At 47.7% G+C, this 19,872-nt stretch overlaps 1 protein-coding gene across 2 annotated transcripts in view; it reads right to left on the bottom strand.

The window, feature by feature from the left end:
- Positions 1-3,187: 3,187 nt before the first annotated feature.
- OSCP1 (organic solute carrier partner 1) overlaps positions 3,188-19,872 on the bottom strand; it is a 23,563-nt gene continuing 6,878 nt past the window's right edge. For both annotated transcript variants that reach the window (XM_006777287.2, XM_006777286.2), the window contains 9 exons: positions 16,595-16,749; positions 14,368-14,535; positions 13,770-13,850; positions 9,127-9,230; positions 8,538-8,666; positions 7,482-7,551; positions 5,821-5,960; positions 4,836-4,899; positions 3,188-4,450 (listed from right to left, as the gene is read on the bottom strand). In XM_006777287.2, coding sequence (XP_006777350.1) covers positions 4,334-4,450; positions 4,836-4,899; positions 5,821-5,960; positions 7,482-7,551; positions 8,538-8,666; positions 9,127-9,230; positions 13,770-13,850; positions 14,368-14,535; positions 16,595-16,749 — 1,028 coding nt within the window. In that variant the 3' untranslated portion in view covers positions 3,188-4,333. The remainder of the gene's footprint in view (positions 4,451-4,835; positions 4,900-5,820; positions 5,961-7,481; positions 7,552-8,537; positions 8,667-9,126; positions 9,231-13,769; positions 13,851-14,367; positions 14,536-16,594; positions 16,750-19,872) is intronic.

Here is a 19,872-nt window from a genome sequence, read left to right as displayed (position 1 = left end):
AATGCAAAACAATTTGCAGAAAAATGCAAACGAAGCACTGAGGGGCACATCAAACATCTGGGCAGTAGTGGGGTCAGAGTGAGGGAGAGGGTGAGGGTGAGAAATGGAGTGAGAGTGAGAGATGAGATCAGGATGAGGAACAGGAAGAATGCCAGGGATGAAATAAAGGTCATCTGGCAAATGACCCGGCCTTTTGACAGGCTTCTAAAAATGGCTGCGTCAACATCTGTATCACACAGGGCAACCCCCACTCAGAAGCCACCGAGGGAGGGGACGTGTATTCAGAAAGTGGTATGATTGGAGCCACCAGGGCCGAAGGGTGAGAGGGTTTTAGGAAGACAAGGGTGTTCGGTAGGGCCTAGGGCAGTGATGGTGAACCTATGACACACGTGTCAGAGGTGACACGCGAACTCATTTTTTTGGTTGATTTTTCTTTGTTAAATGGCATTTAAATATATAAAATAAATATGAAAAATATAAGTCTTTGTTTTACTATGGTTGCAAATATCAACAAATTTCTATATGTGACATGGCACCAGCGTTAAGTTAGGGTTTTTCAAAATGCTGACACGCCGAGCTCAAAAGGTTCGCCATCACTGGCCTAGGGCCTTAAAAAAGCCAAGGAGAATGGGAGGAGAAAAGGCTGTGGGATCTAGTAGAGCCAGGGCCTGGAGACAACAGAATTGGGGGTTTGTGGTGACAGGAGCTCTAGGGTGTAGGAGGGAGTGTGGGGTGGCGGGGAGCAAGGACGCCTGGAGTGCTGGTGAGTGGAGGGAGAGGAACACTGAGCAGCCAGAGGAGTGAGGATGGGGAGGAGCGGCCCTGGGGAAGCAGAGGTTGGAGGTGCGGGTGAGGGCGGGGTGGGAGGAGGGGAGCCACTGGGGCCAGTATCTGAGGTGCAGAAAGGAGGCTGGGTGTGACTGAGGAGGGGAAGAGTGTAAAAACCATAATGCTGAGGCAGAGAGATGAGGGAGGTCATATAGAACTAGTTTTATCTTCTCAATGATAAGTGAACCCGACAGGTCGTAGGGCTATCCAGACACCTGGTCAAACGTTCTCTGCTGACACTACGACTCCCCAGAGGGAAAACCTGAAACTGTGGAGGCCCAGCTTCGAAAGGAAGTGAGGGAGCTTTATAAAGAGGAGGAGCGCTGGGCTCTGCCCTTGCTCTTCCGGGCTGTGCTGGTGGTGCGGGCCCATGCAGTTTGGGGAACTAACAGAGAGGGAATGTTATTTTTGACAGCAGAGGCACCACTGCCCAGAAACAAAAAGAATGCAGTGTGTGTGTGTGTGTGTGGGGAGGGGAGGTGGGGAGGTGGTTAAGGTAATCAGATAACTCAAGGAATTCACTTGGTCCTTGGAATGCATCTTGACATTCTCATTTGAAAAGGGGCGAGTTATGATCTGAGAAGCTACTTCTCACCAAATGCCGAAACTGTGCAGGGAAGCCTCAACTGTGGAGGGGCTTCCAGGCCACTCCCTGTGAACGCTGATCAGCTGTCCAGGAAGTTAGCAGCCGAGGAGGAGTTATCCAGGGCATTATGTCAAGGGAGTTAGGGGGAGGTAATGGAACTATGAGTTTTCAGATTTTCATTTGGGTCTTTATGATTAGTTATTGTGATCAATCTTTTCTAAAATTTGCATTTCTCTTCCTGAGGTTTCCTGTGGCTCGAGTTAGTCTCACAGGATGCAAACCAGAGCCATAAACCAGATGGAGTGGGTGAGGGAGCCTGATCCTGGTTGGACGTGGGGTCTCAGGGTCTGGTGACTGTTCGTTCCTTGCCCACCAGCATCTAGATCCGTACAAGGCAAAAAGTGAGTTCACTTTAAAAATTGTTAGATATTGATGTGGGCTCCATGGGGTGACTTGCCTCTTACAACTGAGGGCTAAACACACTTTGCCCCCTTTTGTCTTCCCTCTTCGGTCTCAATTTTTATTACATCTTTCTTCTGGGAATCATTAAAGAACTTCTATTCTGAAGGCTTTTCTAGAGTTTTGCCTGCGCAATCTGTAGGGCATTCCGACACGGAGCGTCACAGTTTGAAACTTAGTTGAGAAGAGATTAGCACAGAAGAGCTGAGAGCGAGCAGACAAACCCCCGAAGCATGGAGCTGGGGCCAGCACGGGCAAACATTCCAATTCCCGGGTCCCCCGTGGGCCAGGGCCTAGGAAACTAAAGTCAGTGACGTGCGTGGGTGAGCCTGCCCCAGCCAGTGAGCTAGTTCCTTCTCATTCTTACGGATGGGGGCACTGAGGCTCGGGACGGTAACTGCTTAGGGCACATGGGGAGTTGGGGGCAGGAACGGGACCAGAACCCAGTGTCCTGCCTCTGACCACGGCATGCCTCCCCTTGAAGCACGCTGGGCACTGTGTGTGACACCTTTGTTCTCCGTGGCCTGGTTTTATTTACTTTTTAATATGTTTTTATTGATTTCAGAGAGGAAGGAGAGGGAGAGAGATAGAAACACCAATGAGAGAGAATCATTGATCTGCTACTTCCTGCACATCCCCTACTGGGGATCAAGCCCACAACCCAGGCATGTGCCCTGACTGGGAATTGAACCATGACCTCCTGTTTCATAGTTAATGCTCACCCACTGAACCACGCCAGCCGGGCTCCCGTAGCCAGGTTTTAAACGAACCTGATTTGTTGGTACTCAGTCCGCACACTGGCCAGAGTTTCCCTACCTCCTTTCTTCTTTGCCTCCTCACGACTCCCCTGCTTTTTCTGGATGCCCTGAGCCACCATGCCAATCAACTTGTTTGTCTCAATATTTGTGCAAGTCTAGAGACATGAAACTCAGATTGCCTCATCACTAGGCTGCCTTACCAGAGATCCGTATCTTGTTTGTTTACCGAGAGGACAGATACGTTTGAAACCCCTGGCATTGCTCTGGAGTAGGTGGAGGGAGGAGGCTGCTGCCTCTCAGCGGCTGGTGGCAACCTCCAAGTCCCGGGACGACGTGCTCAGCGCAGACAGTGAAGTCCAGGTTTGTGGCGGCGCGGCGGAGCCAGACCCAGAACTGGACAGAACCTTCCCTTTCCTCTGGCACCCGGATTGCTTGGAAGAGACTAAAGGAGGAGGCAGTTTGCAAGCCTCTAACAGGCGTTTAACAGCAAACGTCTCTCATCCCCAAAGGACCTTTTGGGGGCGTCTTTGTAGGCAAGGAAGTGTAACTTCACGGGAAGGCGGCAAATTACATTTATTTGGTGATTTACCTGTCTGCGATCAAACACTATGCCGTGGCAAGCTAAGGGACAGCTTCCCGGGCCCTCAGATTCCAGAAGTGTTTGCCTCCCCTCTTGCCAGGGTGAGGGCCCGAGCGTTCCCACTGGTCGGTCCAATCTCAGGCGATGACCAATGCAGCTCCGGTTCTCTCCTGCCCTCTGCCGTCCTGGAGGTTCCTTCCACAGGGCTGACTGGGCCTGGACCTCTGGACACAAGGTGGCCCTGAGCCCACCAGTTACTGAGGCCCAGGCCTTCCTGGATCAGGGAAGGCAGCCCCGGTCTGATAGCCCAACTACACTTGGCTTCGTGCCAGGGAAGCAGCTCCTTTGGGACACGGGAGGTAAAATGACTCACCACGTGCGCCTCCCATGAATCCAGCTTAAGGCTCTGTTTGGCCCCGGGGGGAGAGGCGGAGGAGACGGTGTCCTGGCGCACCGCGCTGGGTGTCTTCAGAAGGCAAGGACACTAGGTGGCCGAGGAAGGCTCTGGGGATGAAGCACTGTTTCCTTGGTGCGCGTCTCCATGAGGGAGAAGCCCCCACCACGTATGGATGCAGAGCTGTGCAGCGAACTGCAGGTGCCACGTGCTCTGTGGGGGACCCAGCTGCTGCTCCCCGCACACGGCCTTGCTTCCCCTGCCTCTGAGGTTACAGCTCCCAGGGTGCCAGGGAGAGGAGGGCTGTCTAAACTGGGCCCCAACTGCGTGAGGCAACTGCCTTTTCCACTTATTTCAGACTCACAAGGCAGGAGCCATCCCAGAAAGCTCTGAAGTTTGGTGACGATTCGCAGGCATCTGTGAGCTGTGAGCCCCCACAGGAAAGCAGGGATGGAAGCGCCCCTTACCAACTCCGAGGCTTGAACCTGTGGCCCAGGATGCTTTGGAAGGTTGTCATTAAAGCAGAAGGACAATGGGAGTAGATGTGTATGTGTGTGCCTTCCGGGAGTGTGCCTCCTGAGAGACCGGAGCAGTCCGTCCCAACACGAACGGAAACAAGAGGTAATGCTTCTTCACTCAGCAGAGAGCGAGCGGCATCCTTCTGCATCCCCCAGGGTCCGCATCAGGCAGCCTCTCCCACAGCGGAGGGGTGTGCCTGGTCCGCACAGCTATAACTCGTCCATCATGGCCAGCAAATCATCCCCCTTGCTGGCACTCCACCTTGGCTGGTCCTTGACCTCGAACTCCCCCATGATCCGAGCCAGCTCTTGGTTCCTTTGCTGGTCCTGTTTGAGAAACGAGACATGCAGTTGGTATTTCATTTTTATCCCACCACTGTGATGCATTTCAGCTCATCATACTGATTAGAGCGGTGGTTCTCAACCTTCTGGCCCTTTAAATACAGCTCCTCAGGTTGTGACCCAACCATAAAATTATTTTCGTTGCTACTTCATAACTGTAATGTTGCTTCTGTTATGAATCGTAATGTAAATATCTGATATGCAGGATGGTCTTAGGCGACCCCTGTGAAAGGGTCGTTCGACCGCCAAAGGGGTCGCGACCCACAGGTTGAGAACTGCTGGATCAGCGAGAAGGTATGGCCTTGGAAGGTCAAAGTTATTACAGGATGAGGAGGGGAATAAGACTTGACATGGAGTCCCCTGGACACACCTGAGTAGCTTGTATGTTGACAACTTCATGGGATAACTCTTCTGGCCTGGTTAGCGCTGCTTGTCTGCATGAGATGGTAGAGAAATAGGTCAAAGGTTAGAGTTCTCTCCCTGCCAGCATGACAAACTGGCGCTTGATAACTGGGCAACCTATTTCTTTTCTGCTTCATCTCCTGCCATTTCCCTTCAACTTTGTTTCCTCCATGCCCAACCAATGCCCCCCGCACTCCAGAAAGTCACATTCTTTCATGTCTCTGTGCCTTTGCACGTACTGAACTCTGCCAAGAATGCTTCCCCCTTCCTCTGCTTGGCACATCCAAGACCCAGCTCAGATGCCAACTCTTTCAATCTGCCAGTGCAAGTCACCACTGTGTCCTCCATTAGACAACTTATGACCTGGCACTGACATGACCTATGTACACATTCATCCTCCTGCTACGTGGGGAGCTCGCGAGGGCAGGCCCTCGGTCACCCGCTCCATTTTTGTGTTCCCAGCACTTACCATAGTACCCGCCACACAGACTGAACAAAAGAAGGCAGTTCAATGGATAGGGAAATAGAAGGCACCCCCACCCCCAAATATTTGGTTGTGAGGAGGATCACATGAGATAATGAATGCAAAAGTGCTCTGTAAACCGTAAAGCACTACAAATCTCAGTTACTACTGCTACTGGTTTTGGGGAGGCTATCTAATCTCAAAGATACCATTCTTTGACCTCCCTCCTCTGGCTTCTAAACAGACGTTCCTTGATTTGATTATCTTGACTTCTAATACTTCTTGTTCTGCTGTGCTGTGAACAAATCCAGCGAGTTCAGGCTGTTTCACACTGGGGGGCTCTTCTTAACCAGGTTATTGAATCGGCTGGCAGTCATCTGTGGTCTTTACACGTGCATTTATAAGTGTCGCTGGTTATGTGGTCACTTTTTTGGCTTAGCACACTCAGGATTTTTCTATAGGTCTTTAAAGAAACAGATTTAAAACATACTCTTCCTCTTCGTCGGTGGTAAAGAGATTCAACCGGAATCCTGGCTCAGGGCCACTGGTTTTCTTAATCTCCATTCCTCCCATCAGCTTGGCCAAGAAATTCAGCTCTTCTTTAGCAAGAGGGTTTGGAGCAATGCTTTGCTGCAGAAAAAATGTCATGATTTTTAGCCACATGAAAGTGATCATGTTTCCTGCTGCGACCCAGAGACCCAGGGTGGTATTACAAACCCAGGCAAAGCAATAACTATTTAAATTATTTCTGGGAAGAACTGAGTCCAAATAAAGCATAGAAAACGGGCTTAACCAACAGAGAAACAGTCTGCGTCAGAAGCAGCAGGGCAGCAAACCAGAGACCTTCACACTTTCAGGACGAGTGGAAGGCCCCAGGGACCCATTGTCCTCAACTACCTCCCTCCTTGAAGAACGCTGCTTCCTCTTCAGGCCGTTTGGTGCCTTCACACCGAGGGCTCCCGGTCCGGGGCACTCACTGCGTAGGAGCTACCACACTGCCCTCTGGTGGTGACCATGGTGCACACACCCTGCGTCCATTCCCTCGCTCAGTCTTGCCCACTTCCACCTTCCCCTTCTAACATGGCTCTAACCCGACCTTCCCCTGCTCGGCCTCTTCTAAAACACAGTTCTCGTCTCACCTCTTCCTTGCGGGAAATAAACCTTGCGGGAAATAAACGCCTCCGTCTCCTGCCTAAAGGGCAAAGTCCAAATTGTTTACGCTCCTTCCTACTCAGGCCCGAACGGCGTCCCTGTACAGCCGGACCTCTGGCCACCTGCCTCAAGAGTGATCATGTTTCCTGCTGCGGGAGAGGTGCTACCGAGTCACGGGGGAGAGGTGCTGCCTCCCTGCTCCCCCAAACACGATGCTCTCCTGCCCCTGGCGCCTTTGCCCAAACTGTCACCTGGGTCTGCACCCCCATTTCTCCTTCCGGCTGCTGAGTGCCTTATCCTCTCCAGAGCTCCACTTGAATGTCACACCCTGAACAGCTTTCCTGACTCAGCCCCCTGCTCTCAGCCCACTGGACAGAACACACGGCACTTCATTCAGAACCTCCCCTGTGTGAAAGCTGTTTGTTCTATCGCTGTCCTCCCAACTATGGAAGCCCCTTCAGGATGAGACCCATCTAAGCCAGCTTTGTGTCCCTGGGTACCCTGCCCATAGAAGCAGTTCAACGAATGTTTTCCGAGTAACGGAATATTCCATGATTTGTCCTGTGGATAGCTGGCAGTTAGTTCAGTGAGAGTCTGTATAGATGGAATCCGGAGAACCTAAAACCCCATGTTGAGCTTAGCTATCGCAATGAGGGGAGCACTGAAAAGGGACGTTTTAATGATAAGGTGCTGAGTTCAGCGGCCCCGGCACTGATGGCACTGGTTTGGTGCTAATTTCACATGTCCTGCTGTGTGGTTCCCACTTAATTATGGTGATTGAGCCAAGCCTAAAATTACCTAATTAGTCAGATCACTGGAGGTCTCCATGGGAAACTACAATTAAAAACCTGTGTACTTATAAGACTGCATCGAGAAGATTGCGAACAAGGAGGGAAATGTTGGCTAGCTTTGAAATCCAGAGTTCCCATCCTTCTCCCCATCTGGACTTTTGTATCTAGAAGTAAGCTCAGAAGATAAATACAGGAGGCAAAGGCTCACCTGTGCCTGTGAAGATAAGTTCTTTGATGTTCCAGATGTGTGGGTTTCCACAGGCCGGTTCACACTGTACCTGGTTGTGGACAGAAAACTGTGAAAACGTTGTTTAGCCCTTTAAACTGACTTCCTTCTAATACCTAAGTATAGCTCATGGCTTTTTTTAAAAAATAACATTTTTATTGATTTCGGAGAGGAAGGGAGAGAGATAGAAACATCCATGATGAGAGAGAATCATTGATCAGCTGCCTCCTGCACGCCCCCCACTGGGGATTGAGCTGGCAACCCAGGCGTGTGCCCTGACCGGGAATCAAACTGTGACCTCCTGGTTCCTAAGTGGATGCCGAATCACTGAGCCACGCCAGCTGGGCTAGCTCGCGGCTTTTGTCTGAGATGTTTAAAAGCATCCAGAAAGGTGCTGGGGTTAAACATACAAGTGTTTGTCAACTGCTCAAATTTTACTTTTTCCCCGAAGAAAAATACCTGGGAAGCTGTGTGGAAGTACCTCGCCTTTCTGAATCTCCAGGGCCACTTAAAATTATTTATCTTTTTTAAAAATATAGTTTTTACTGATTTCAGAGAGGGAAGGAGAGAGAGAGAGAGAGAGAGAGAGAGAGAGAGAGAGAGAGAGAGAGAGAGAGAGAGAGAGAGAGAGAGAGAGAGAGAGAGAGAGAGAGAGAGAGAGAGAGAGAGAGAGAGAGAGAGATCACTGATGAGAATCATTGATCAGCTGCCTTCTGCATGCCCCCTATTGGGGATCAAGTACGCAACCTGGGCATGTGCCCTTGACCAGAATCAAACCCGGGACCCTTCAGTCCCCAGGCTGATGCTCTATCCACTGAGCCAAACCTGCTAGGGCTTAAAATATCTTTTAAACCTATGAGTGACCTGATGTCTGGAAATCTTAGGCGCCCTGTGGAGGTGGGGGGCGCGGCATGCACTGTGTCTGAGGGGAAACCACTGCAGGTGTCAGCAGGATTTCACGGTCAAAGTCAAGCTGGCTTTCTAAACGAGGTGACTCCCTTGGACTCGAACTCACTCAGGGAGGGAGGATTAGCTCACATATTAGTTCCTAGTTTCAGGACTCGGTCTCCATAAACTTCAAAAGAACCTTCCTTTGGCGCAGTGACATAGCTTCCACCGTGCGGGAACTCCACCCTCCTCACTTCTTGGCCTTTGTTGTCGAACATTCTGCAATACAAAGTATGACATGATGGAACGTTCTCCAAGCCTGGGCAGTCCTGGAGGCATCTTTATTCTTTGTACTGTGGGACAAAAAGGGATTCATGTGCCCTTTCAAGATAAAGGTGCTGGTTGTGGTAATAATATTGATGCAATAATATTTATTGAGTGCATGTTATGTGCCAGGTGCTCTGTAAGCATTTGAGAGCATCATTATCTTACCCATCCTCAGGTCTGGGAAGACAAATGATGAGCCCATTTAATAGATGAGGAAATGAATGCTGGAGGATGGGGTGGTTTGCTGTGAGTGTCTGCCAAGTGGCAGAGCTGGGACTAGCGCCTGACCTCCTAACTCTTGTGCTTTATTGAGGAAGAGAAGGGCCCACTGAGCTGCATTCTGTGTGGAGGCCCACATACTGGCTTCCCAGAACCCCAAACCCTGGTCTGACAATTATTGTTGAGAATTCACCTGATGAGTCCGGGAACTTCAATTCCCCAGGGAACAGGCCCAGACACTGGCAACACAAAGCGACCATTAGAATTCTGAACTTTGTCCTTTAGAAATAGGGACACCTGAAAAAGAAAATACACTTATCATCATTTTTCCTGGTAGATTTTCATAGACGTGAGCACTGTGAGGATGGAAAGCTGCAGTGGGTTGGGAATGTTACCTAGTGGGTTATAACAATAAGAGTAAAACTCACCATAGCTAACATCTGCAGAGTTACAGTGTTTTTTACGAATAAAATTCCTTTTGAGCCTCACAGAAAATCTAGGTGAGGTGCATTACTCCCTCCCTCCCTTTTTAGCAATTATTATTTTAAAATATGCTTCCATTGATTTTTAGAGAGAGAAGGGAAAGGTAGAGAGACATAGAAACATCAATGAGAGAGAAACACTGATCGGCTGCCTCTGACACCCCCACCCCCTTGGGGATGGAGCCCACAACCCACAACCCACAACTTGGGCATGTGCCCTGACTGGGAGTTGGACCGGTGACCTCTTGGTGCATGGGCCAACGCTCAACCACTGAGCCACACAGTCTGGCTTACCCCTGTTTTAAAGATGAGAAAGCCGAGGTCACAGAGTAAAGTGACTTGCCCAAAGAGAACAATAAGAGACAGGGCAAGGATTCGAAACCAAGGCTGACTCCAAATGCCACACCCATTCCTTGGTTCCCTGTTACCTTTCCATAAAGTCTGTTCTCAGAAAGGCTATAACCCGACAGTGCTGTAAGAACCTCACTATCTCCACTTCACAGGTGAGGCATCGGCAGCTCAGAGGTCAAGACACTCACTCAAGGCCAGCCAGCTCATAGGGCCAGAGTGGAGGATGCAAGCTGGCCCTCGTGTATCTGACTCTGGAGCACAAACTCTTAGCCGGGGCAGGATTGGTGACAAGAGGCTGGAGAGGGAGAATCCAGCTGGTAATGGTTTGAAGGTCCTTTATGTGCCTGAAAACACCATATATGCTTATGTCTACTCCTGGGTTTGAGGTCTTGGTCAGACTAAATCTCATAAACATTGTAGCAGTTTTGTTGGATCTTAGCTTCCTTATGTGTGAAATAAGTCCTTTATATTTGTAATATCATCAAGGATGTTGTATGCCAGGCAGTGAAAATGCAAAGTGACAAGAATTTGTAAGCTGCCAGTTTAGGCTCTGACGGTGGGCTGCCTAGGGTACATCTTAGCTGGGCCACTCCCCGGCTCTGGGTTTTTGGTAAGTTATACACCTTCCAGTCGGCCCCCGATCATCTCCACAGCCATGCTCCTCCGTGAACTCCATGCTCCAGCCATACTCAACTGCTTGCAGCATAACCAACTGCCTATTTGATATCGCTTCTTGGATGCCTAACGGGCACCACAGTTGCTCAGGACAAAACTTAGTATTCGTTCTTTATTCTTCTTCCTCTCATTTCTCTCTCTCTCTCTCTCTCTCTCTCTCTCAGCCTTTATTGAATTTATCGGGGTGGCATTGGTTAACAAAATTATACAGGTTTCAGGTGCACAATTTTACTACACATCATCTCTACACTGTTTTGTGTGTTCACCATTCCAAATCAAGTATCACAATTTATCCCCCCATACACATCTGATCTCTTAGTAAGTCTTATTCATCTTGCTCTGAAGGTATATCTTGAATGTGAACATGTCTCACTGTCTTAACTGGTAGCACCCAATCCAAGAACTTTCATTTTTTACCTAATTTCCGCAACAGTTTTCCAATTGCTGTCTTACCTCTGCCCTGATCTCGTATAGCTCATCTTCCAGAACACGAATCAAATCACCCTAAAATGCTTCAAATCTTTTCTTCACTCTTAGAATAAACTCCTTACTGGGGTCTAAAGGTAAGTCAGCTGTAGGGACCAGTTTGTGTGTCACTGGCACCTGCTATGATTAGCCAGTGCCCATGCTGCACAGGCTGTAAACTTGGACCCTCATTCCGGCCTCGACATGCTTCGTTCAGATTGGCTTTCTCCTTGTCCAAGGAACACTTTATGCTTTTCCCCATCCATGAGGCTTCGTACTTGCTGTCACTTCCATTTAGATGCCCTTTCCTGAGATCTCTGTTGTTAGTCACAGTCTCAATTAAAACAGGGATACAGGACTTTTCCGTCACAACAGAAAGCTCTACTGGACGGTGCTGGCCTGATCGACATCCCATCCCAGTCGCCCTCTATAACTTTCTCCTGTGTTGCCGTCTTCCTAGAAGTGGTCAGAACCAGAATGTTATTGACTTGTCCTCTCTGTCTCTTCCCGCAGCAGAGAACCCCCTTACAGCAGGGCCGCCTCCTTGCTCACTTATCTCCAACACTGAAAACAGTGCTGGCATAGAGTAGGCACTTAGGAAATATTTGTTAGACTGGTTTTCCAGCATGAAACATTTCCAAGAGGAGTGGATAGTGGAGTGGAGGTATAAGGAACATTCCAGGATGAGGCGATGATATTTTCCAACAACGGAAGCAATGGAAAGAACACAGGGGAAGAGCAGGGGTGGAAGGATGTGTGAATGGGAATGAGAGCGGGAGGGGGTGGGGGACCTGAGGGGCCCACCCTGTAGGAGGCAGCCTTGGAGGCGTTCTGGAGGGCTGAGAGGGGTTGCTCAGGATTCCAGATGGAAGTGGTCTCTGGCCAGGCCCGAGAGCAGGGCAGGGCAGGGCCTGGGCCGCATCAGAGCACTCCAGGGGCTCGTGATATTGCAGAAACTTTGGTTATCAGATGAGGAGTTTGGGTTAAACAACGAACAAGGAAATGTTAGTCAGAGCTGTGTTTTCTTTGTTCAGCTGGTTGGTTTTGTTAGCAAATCTAAAAACTATCAAGACGGCTGAAAACAGAGATGATCCGTACAGGGCATAGGCAATCACAAATTGCAGCTGAGCCGAATACCATTCAGACTTGGAAAACCAGCCAAATGCTACAAATCAGTGGCTGAATTCTGCCAGGAGGTGGAAGTCCTATTTCTCTTAATGAATGTTCTGATGTTTCACTGCGTGCCCATTTTAGCAAGTAAAGCTTAATATATTTTGTGGTTTAATATATTTTAATCATTTGGTTATAGACTTATTATTAGGAATGTCTTTTCATTATAATTAATTTGATCTTGTCAGACTTGAGAAGTCATTATGGCAATGTTACTACAACGCATAAAATAACGCCCAAGCATGCACAGTCTTGATAACATGATGCAGAGTTTTCAATAGTTTAAAGCAATGCAAAATTTAATCATATTTGTACTTTCATATTTTTATTTTAATCAGTGACTATTAGAGATCTTAATTTATATGGATGCTATTATTGCTCCACCCATAGCAAATATAATTTTTCATGAGGATTAATAATAAAATTGGCCTCAGAGTTGAAATCTATTTGTGTTTCCCAGTCCATGGAGGCGAGTTTAGGTACAGACACGAAATTGAAGGCACAGGTGGGCATCCTCGTGGGGAGTTTCAGGTGGAGATGCTGGTCTTGATGGCAGGGCTGGGGCAAGGCGGGGGTGGAGGTTAGACTCCGGGTGAAAGGGCTGGAAAGTGGGGAGGGAAGCGATTCCTAAAGAGCAGGATGTGGGTGGAGGGGAGAAGGTTTGGCGACAGGAAGAGGGAGAGGAAGGTGAGAGGCGCAGAGAGGGAAAGGGTCAGGGAAGGCCAGGATGGCGTGGTGCCCGACACCAGGGAAGGCGAGAGCTTCCTGGAGGAGGGCAGCCTCGCACAGCCTCAGGGACTGGAGAGTCCCCGAGATGAGAGGTCTGGGGTAGGCTGTGCGATTCAGATCAGGCTGGTGGCTCTGAGAGCACATGTCCTCTGGAGAAGGGACACACCAAGGAGCACAGGTAACGGGAGGAGTCAGTCTCACTGTCTTCCTTGGTCCATTTAAAAACTGCTGAGATTTGCTATCAGAAAGCTGATCATTTGAGCCCTAACCGGTTTGGCTCAGTGGATAGAGCACTGGCCTGCGGACTGAAGGGTCCCAGGTTCGATTCCAGTCAAGGGCATGTACCTTGGTTGCGGGCACATCCCCAGTAGGGGGTGTGCAGGAGGCAGCTGATCGATGCTTCTCTCTCATCGATGTTTCTAACTCTCTATCCTTCTCCCTTCCTCTCTGTAATAAATCATTTGCAATAGCAAGGAGGGACTTGCCGACCACCGTGCTAAGTGAAATAAGTCAGTCAGAGAAAGACAAGTATCACATAATCTCATTCATATGTGGAATCTAAGTAACAAAATAAACTAATGAATGGAGTGGATCCAGAGACTCAAAACATGGAACAGAGTGCGGAATCTCGGAGGGAAGGCGGGGAGGGTGGGAGGTAATCAACCAAGGTCCTTGTACGCGTATATGCATGGCCCATGGACACAGACAATGGGCGTGAGGTCCTGGGATGGGGATGGGCTGGAGGGAGTCAGTGGGGGCGGGGGGAAGGAGACATATGTAATACTTTCAACAATGAAAAATTATATTTTTAAAAAAGATTAAAAAAATAAAGTTGATCATTTATGGAGCCAAACAATGAGGACACCACTAACTGGGCAAGCTCAGCCCTTGTCTTCCTGACTGCGTGGCACCCCATTTCCCGAGGACGGCAGTGGCAGGTGCTCCTGGGCCTGCCATCACTCACCCGGATGTGCAGGTCCTGGAAGAAGGTGAGGAGCGTCTGCCGGATCAGCTGGAACTCCCCCGCAGAGAGGCCCCCGTATACCTGCAGAGGCGAAGCAGCAAGAAGCAATTCACTTTCAGAAGTGAGGTGAGAAGGGCAGACAGGGAGGGTAGGTGGGTGCTCAGGGATGGGAGCCATAGCAAGACCAGGACTCAGCTGCTGGGGCGAGAAGGGCAGCAGGAGAGCCAGCACCGCCCCCTCCCGGACCCCAGCACGCCACACCGAGCGGGGCACACCACCTCTCTTGTCCCCCACAGACCCAGAGAAGCCGTTCCCCAAGATTTAGCAGAACATCCACCACCACCCCCTTTCTGAAAAGTTAGGAGAAAATGCCAGGCTCTGGATCGTTGCTTTCCCAATTTCGAAGGCAACGGTTAAGAGGTCCTAAGATGATAATGCCTCTTGTCTGACCAAAATGGATACTTGGAGGCTTTTAGGGTTTTCAGGGAGAGTGGCAGGTTTTGCCATTCCTCAGCCTGTTCTCTCCGCCATAGAATCTTTCCATTCCTAACAGGAATGAGGGCAAGTATGGGGCTGAGAGGTGATAGATGGGTCTTACTTCAATCAGCTGCCGGAGAGTCTCATCCACTAGACGCAGGAGGGCTGGGTTGTCTTGGATTAATCCCCTGATGGTATCTAAATGGTTGAAAGTGACCAGCAGCACATCCTTGGGACGGGGACACAGCAGTACTTGATATTTCAAAGCCATAGTCATCAGGTCATAGAGCTGCCAACCCATAGTGGACAAAATAAATGGGATCATAAAAGCAGATGTCAGAACCTCCACACAATGAAGCAGTCAAGCGTTTACTGAAAACCAGTACTGGGTATATTACACAGCTCAGTGACTATATCAGTTATCCCTCAAACCAAGATATTTTAAAAAATATGTAGTTTTTATTAACTTTATAGAGAGAGGAAGTGAGAGGGAGCGAGAGAGACAGAAACATCGATGAGAGAGAATTATCGGTTGGCTGCCTCCTGCATATCCCATACTGGGGATCGAGCCTGCAACCTGGGAATTGAACTGGTGACCTCTTATTTTATGGGATGACGCTCAACCAACTGAGCCACACCAGCTGAGCAAACCAAGATACTTTTGAGAGTAAAAGGAGGTGATATAATAATTAAGCCAGAACAACAGGGTTAGACCAGGACATTCCTGGGCAAACCAGGATTTCTGGTCAGCTTATTGCTGATGGAACATGTTTGAAACAATATTGGCAGCTGGGGGGCCTTAGACTGGGTGCTGGAGTTGGAGAGCAAAATCCCTAAAATAAGCCCTCCATTGCCACTGACTAGGTGAATGGGCCTGGTGAAGTCTTCTCATCTCTCTGAGCCTGAGTTTTCGCACCCATAAAAAACAGTCTCAAGCCCTAGCTGGTGTAGCTCAGTGGACAGAGAGTCAGCCTGTGGACTGAAGGGTCCCGGGTTTGATTCCCGGTCAGGGCACATGCCCTGGTTGCGGGTTTGATCCCCAGTGGGGGGCATGCAGGAGGCAGCCAATCAATGATTCTCTCTAATCGTTGATGTTTCTATCTCTCTCTCCCTCTCCCTTCCTGTCTAAAATCAGTAAAAATATATTTAAAAAAACAACAACACAAAACAGTCTCGAATGCAGCTAAAGAAGTGCTCAGAGGGAAATTTACAGCAGTGGATGCCTGCATTTCCGCAATCAACACCTAGCCTTTCACCTTAAGAAACTAGAAAAAGAAGGTCAAACTAAATTCAAACCAAGGAGAAGGAAGTAAAAGAATGTTTGAAGCCGAAATCAATGAAATGAAGAGTTGAAAAACAGTAGATAAGAATCAATGAAATCAAAAGTTGGTTCTTTGAAAAGACCAACAAACCTTTAGCTAGATAATTGACAATTATTTACTTAGGCTGACCAAGAAAATAAGAGAGAAAACTAAAATTACTAAAATCAGAAATGAAACAAAGGATATTACTACTGACTGATGGAAATGTTCTCTAATTAGATAGTGGTGATGGTTATACATCATTATGAGTATACTAAAAACCACTGAATTGTACACTATGAAAGGGTGAATTATATGTCATATAAGTTATACCTTAATTGAAAAAGGGCAAAAAGATATTACAAAACTAACTGTGGAAAAGACATTAACGAATAAAGGGTTTTTGTCCTGGCTGGGTGGCTCAGTCAGTTGGAGCGTCGTCCATGCATCAAAAGATTGCTGGTTCGATTCCTGGTCAGGGCACGTGCCCAGGTTGCCAACCCCACCCTATGTAGGCTTGGCTCAATCCCAGGCTGGGGTTTGTGCGGGAGGCAGCCAATCGATGTTTCACGCTCACATTGATGTTTGTCTCTCTCTCAAATCAATAAAAACACATTTAAAAAATGTATGAACTTAACTTAAAAAAATCAGAGTGCCCTAATAATTTGTTCCCCCAAAAGATATATATGTCCCTGTTATAAGTAAAGTCTGAGCAGTTTTGAATTTGCTTTAAAAACTTCCTGGTTGTCAGAGCTGAGATTCAAGAATGAAGCAGATTTAAAGTCTTTAGGGTTGGGCTAAGGTGTCCATAAATATGGGCATGAAGACCATCTCTTTGGGCAGGTGGAGTGACAGAAACAATAGAGGGACTGGTGTGGATGATGTCTGAGGTCCTTTCCAACTCCGAAACTCAACAACTAATATTTACAAGGCCATTTTTTTTACAAGGCATCATTGCTTACATCATCTCATTTGATTCCAGTCTACAATCATCCACCAAAGATACATGATGTGCAATCAAGGGGCTAGAGGCAACTGTTTGCTCACCTTATCCATGCTGGCCTGGTTCAGTTTCATGATGGAGGCATGAGCCAGGCGGTCATAGATGGTCCTGAGGGCCTTCTTGGAGTAGAGCTCTTGGGGTTTTAACAATTCTTCTATAAAGCTCTTATTGAACATGGTTAAGATGATGTCATGAAGAACTGTAGAGACAAGAGAGAATATACAGCTAAGCAGGGTCCTGGAGGAAGCTTAATGCAGGAGATGCTCTCTGTACAATGCATCTCTGTGATGGAGGAGCCAGCTTATGCAGAGTGGGATGCTGATGTGCTTGGTGAGAGCTGCTCCCTGGGGAGAAACCGCACAGATGTTCCAATAGAAGGCGGGGTCCAGAGTGCCTGATGAGGCCATCTCGGGGCTAACATACACGTGACTATGTACAAATGTGTCGTGAGAGGTTACAAATCACTTTTACATACTTCTCTCACTTGGTGATAACAGAAATGTTTCTTCTTTCTTTAAAAAATGTTCCTATAAACATGTTAGATTAGATCTCTTCCTTAACATGAGAAATAGCATCACTCTTGTTGTTTGTTTAGTGAATCTATAACATTTTACTTAAAATTACATTTTATAAAAATGGGACCAATAATGGTAAGTTGACTATTTTTGGCAAAACATTTTATGGAAATTGACAAGTCTACCCACTGGTTAGAAATTAAAATGTTTCTAATGTTTCTACAAGACATGTACTTCAGATCAGTACCATTTTAGAATGTCTTAATTTTTACATTTGATTTATAATGTTGATATTACACTGTAGTGCTATGTCTCAGACTATTGCTCAAATGGAAAACTTTCATTTAGTGAGAATAAAAGGTCCTAAGATGTGTGCAAACCAAAGTGTCTATAAATCTAGTCCTTTAGTCACTCATTCATTAAGACATTTTTGCTACTCTAATATCATTAGTTGAGGGCTAGGAAAACCCTCTGGTACAAGAAATAGAAACAAGGATGGATGAACACAGATTATTCTTAATTAAACCATGTATATTCTTGCCTAAAAAATATACATTCATAGTAATTAAAATTTGAAAGAAAAGTGGTTACTTAAAATAATTATACAAAATCAATTATTAATCACGAGTGATTGTTGCTGAAAGATACAAATGCCTCTTTCTTTTGCCACAAAAGGACACACCAGGCATTGGCTGTGGCCATAAATCTAAGAGAGTGAAGGCGAGGTGAGCATTGAGGTCGAGACTTCAGGCCCCCTCTCTACCTTTCAGGAATTGATCGGAGTACCCTGAAGGCCCAGGCCGGCATTTTTAAGCAGGTCCAAGAGCATTTTTTGGGGATGGGCAGGGGAAGCTCAGGGCTGGTTGTATTTAAATCTTTATTTTTTTATTTTTGAATTTATTGGGGTAACATCGGTTGATAACATTATATAGGTTTCGGGTATACAATTCTATATGAATTTAAATCTTAATGGAAGAGCTACAGAGAGAGGAGGAAGGGGAGAGGGGAAAAGGACCTCGACACAGAAGAACTAACACTTCTTACTGACGTTGAACTCACACTTGCCCTTGGACTTTATGCTGGACTCCTTCCTATTTGTGAGGAAGAACCGACTCCATTCCAAAGCAGGGCATCCCTCACATCCAACCATTCCAACCCACCACAGCCTGCCCCAATGCACGCTAACCTGTCCCCGGTGCGGACAGCTTGGAGACATAACTCTCCCGGACTTGCCTCATGCATGCATAGCCTTTTACCTTTGACCTAAACAAGCAAGGACTGTGGTAACTGGATTTCCTAACCTTTTCCTTCCTGCAGCCTATATGAAACACAGAATTGGCAAGGAAACAGGTGCAACTGAAAACCCACACCTAAGGCCTCAAAGGAGAGAGTGTGAACTTTCCACAGGTTCCTGTAGGCCAGGGAGGAGATCCAAAAAGGAAGAACTCAAAGAATCACACCCGCTCTGACAGTGTTGATGCTACAGAGCGCTGCCATTCGCCTCGGGGCTGAGCGTGTCTGCCTTTCAGCTCTTAGCAGGATCCAGGAAAACAGCTTCCCCCCAAATAAGTCACTGCTAGAAGAAAGAAAGTCGCGAGGAAACGAGGCCTTTCCCTCTGGGAAGGGAATAAGCTGTATGTCACCACGGCGGTTCGCACAGGGATGCTCAGGAAGTTCACTGGTCGGAGAGAGAGCACAGCAGGCCCTCTCCCTGTGGGCAGAGCAGTGACCACAAATTTCCCCAAGGAGAAAAGGGCAGTTCTATGGTTAAGCCTCAGAACCCAGGGTCCCCCCCGCCATACAATTCTTTGGAAAGAATGTGGGGGCCACAGAAGAATATGGGGAACAAGCCTTAATCTCACAATGTTTCACCTCGCACTTGGATGAGGCAGGCCTACTACGTACCAGACACTGAGACAAACACCAGGGCGCAAAGAGGAAGGACATGGTGTCCTTCACCTGGAGAACCAGTCCTGGTCCTATTTCAGTTAAACCTGAGAAATGGGTCTGACCACACCTGTCAGTCTATTTCAGTGAGTGTTGAGCAGTCGCATGAGGCAGGAATGTTCTAGGTGCCAGGCTCCATCAGGAAAAGACTAAGGCCAGGGAGTGAAGTGACTTCACAGGTGCATCCTGAGGTCAGATTATGAAGTTCGTTTCTGCTCATTATTCTGGAATGCTTAAGTTAACATTGACTCCAGTGATTCAGTTATGTCAGGGGTCCAGTTCACTGTCCCTCAAACCGTTGGAGGGCCGGACTATAGTTTAAAAAAAAACTATGAACAAATTCCTATGCACACAGCGGCAGCAAAAACACCCAGCGGGCCGGATAAATGTTTTTGGCAGGCCGCATGTGGCCCGCGGGCCGTAGTTTGAGGACCCCTGAGTTATGCATACAAAAAGCCCTCAAAACCCACACTTCTCATCTGAAATTCTGCCACACATCAAGAGGTGGGCAAGAAACTGCTCAAGAGAAGTGGCCAAAGATGGTTGTGAAATATAATAAAAGCATACCAAGCACTCCTATTGGGCTTTTCTTTGAGCCTGGCCTGATGAAAGCAACTGAGTATTTAATACACCCCAGTTAACTGAAACCTCTGTTGTTTATGGGAACATGCAACTTGGAACCTAGGGTAAAAGAGAGAAGCTATTACTTCTGGATGGTTACAATGCTTCAAACTCTTTTTTTTTTTAAAAATATATTTTATTGATCTTTCACAGAGAGGAAGGGAGAGAGATAGAGAGCTAGAAACATCGATGAGAGAGAAACATCGATCAGCTGCCTCCTGCACAACTACTACTGGGGA

Source organism: Myotis davidii, unplaced genomic scaffold (assembly GCF_000327345.1).
Source record: "Myotis davidii unplaced genomic scaffold, ASM32734v1 scaffold88, whole genome shotgun sequence".
NCBI lineage: Eukaryota > Metazoa > Chordata > Mammalia > Chiroptera > Vespertilionidae > Myotis > Myotis davidii.
The sequence above is the reverse complement of the archived record's forward strand: the minus strand, read 5'-3'. Positions and strand labels throughout refer to the sequence as shown.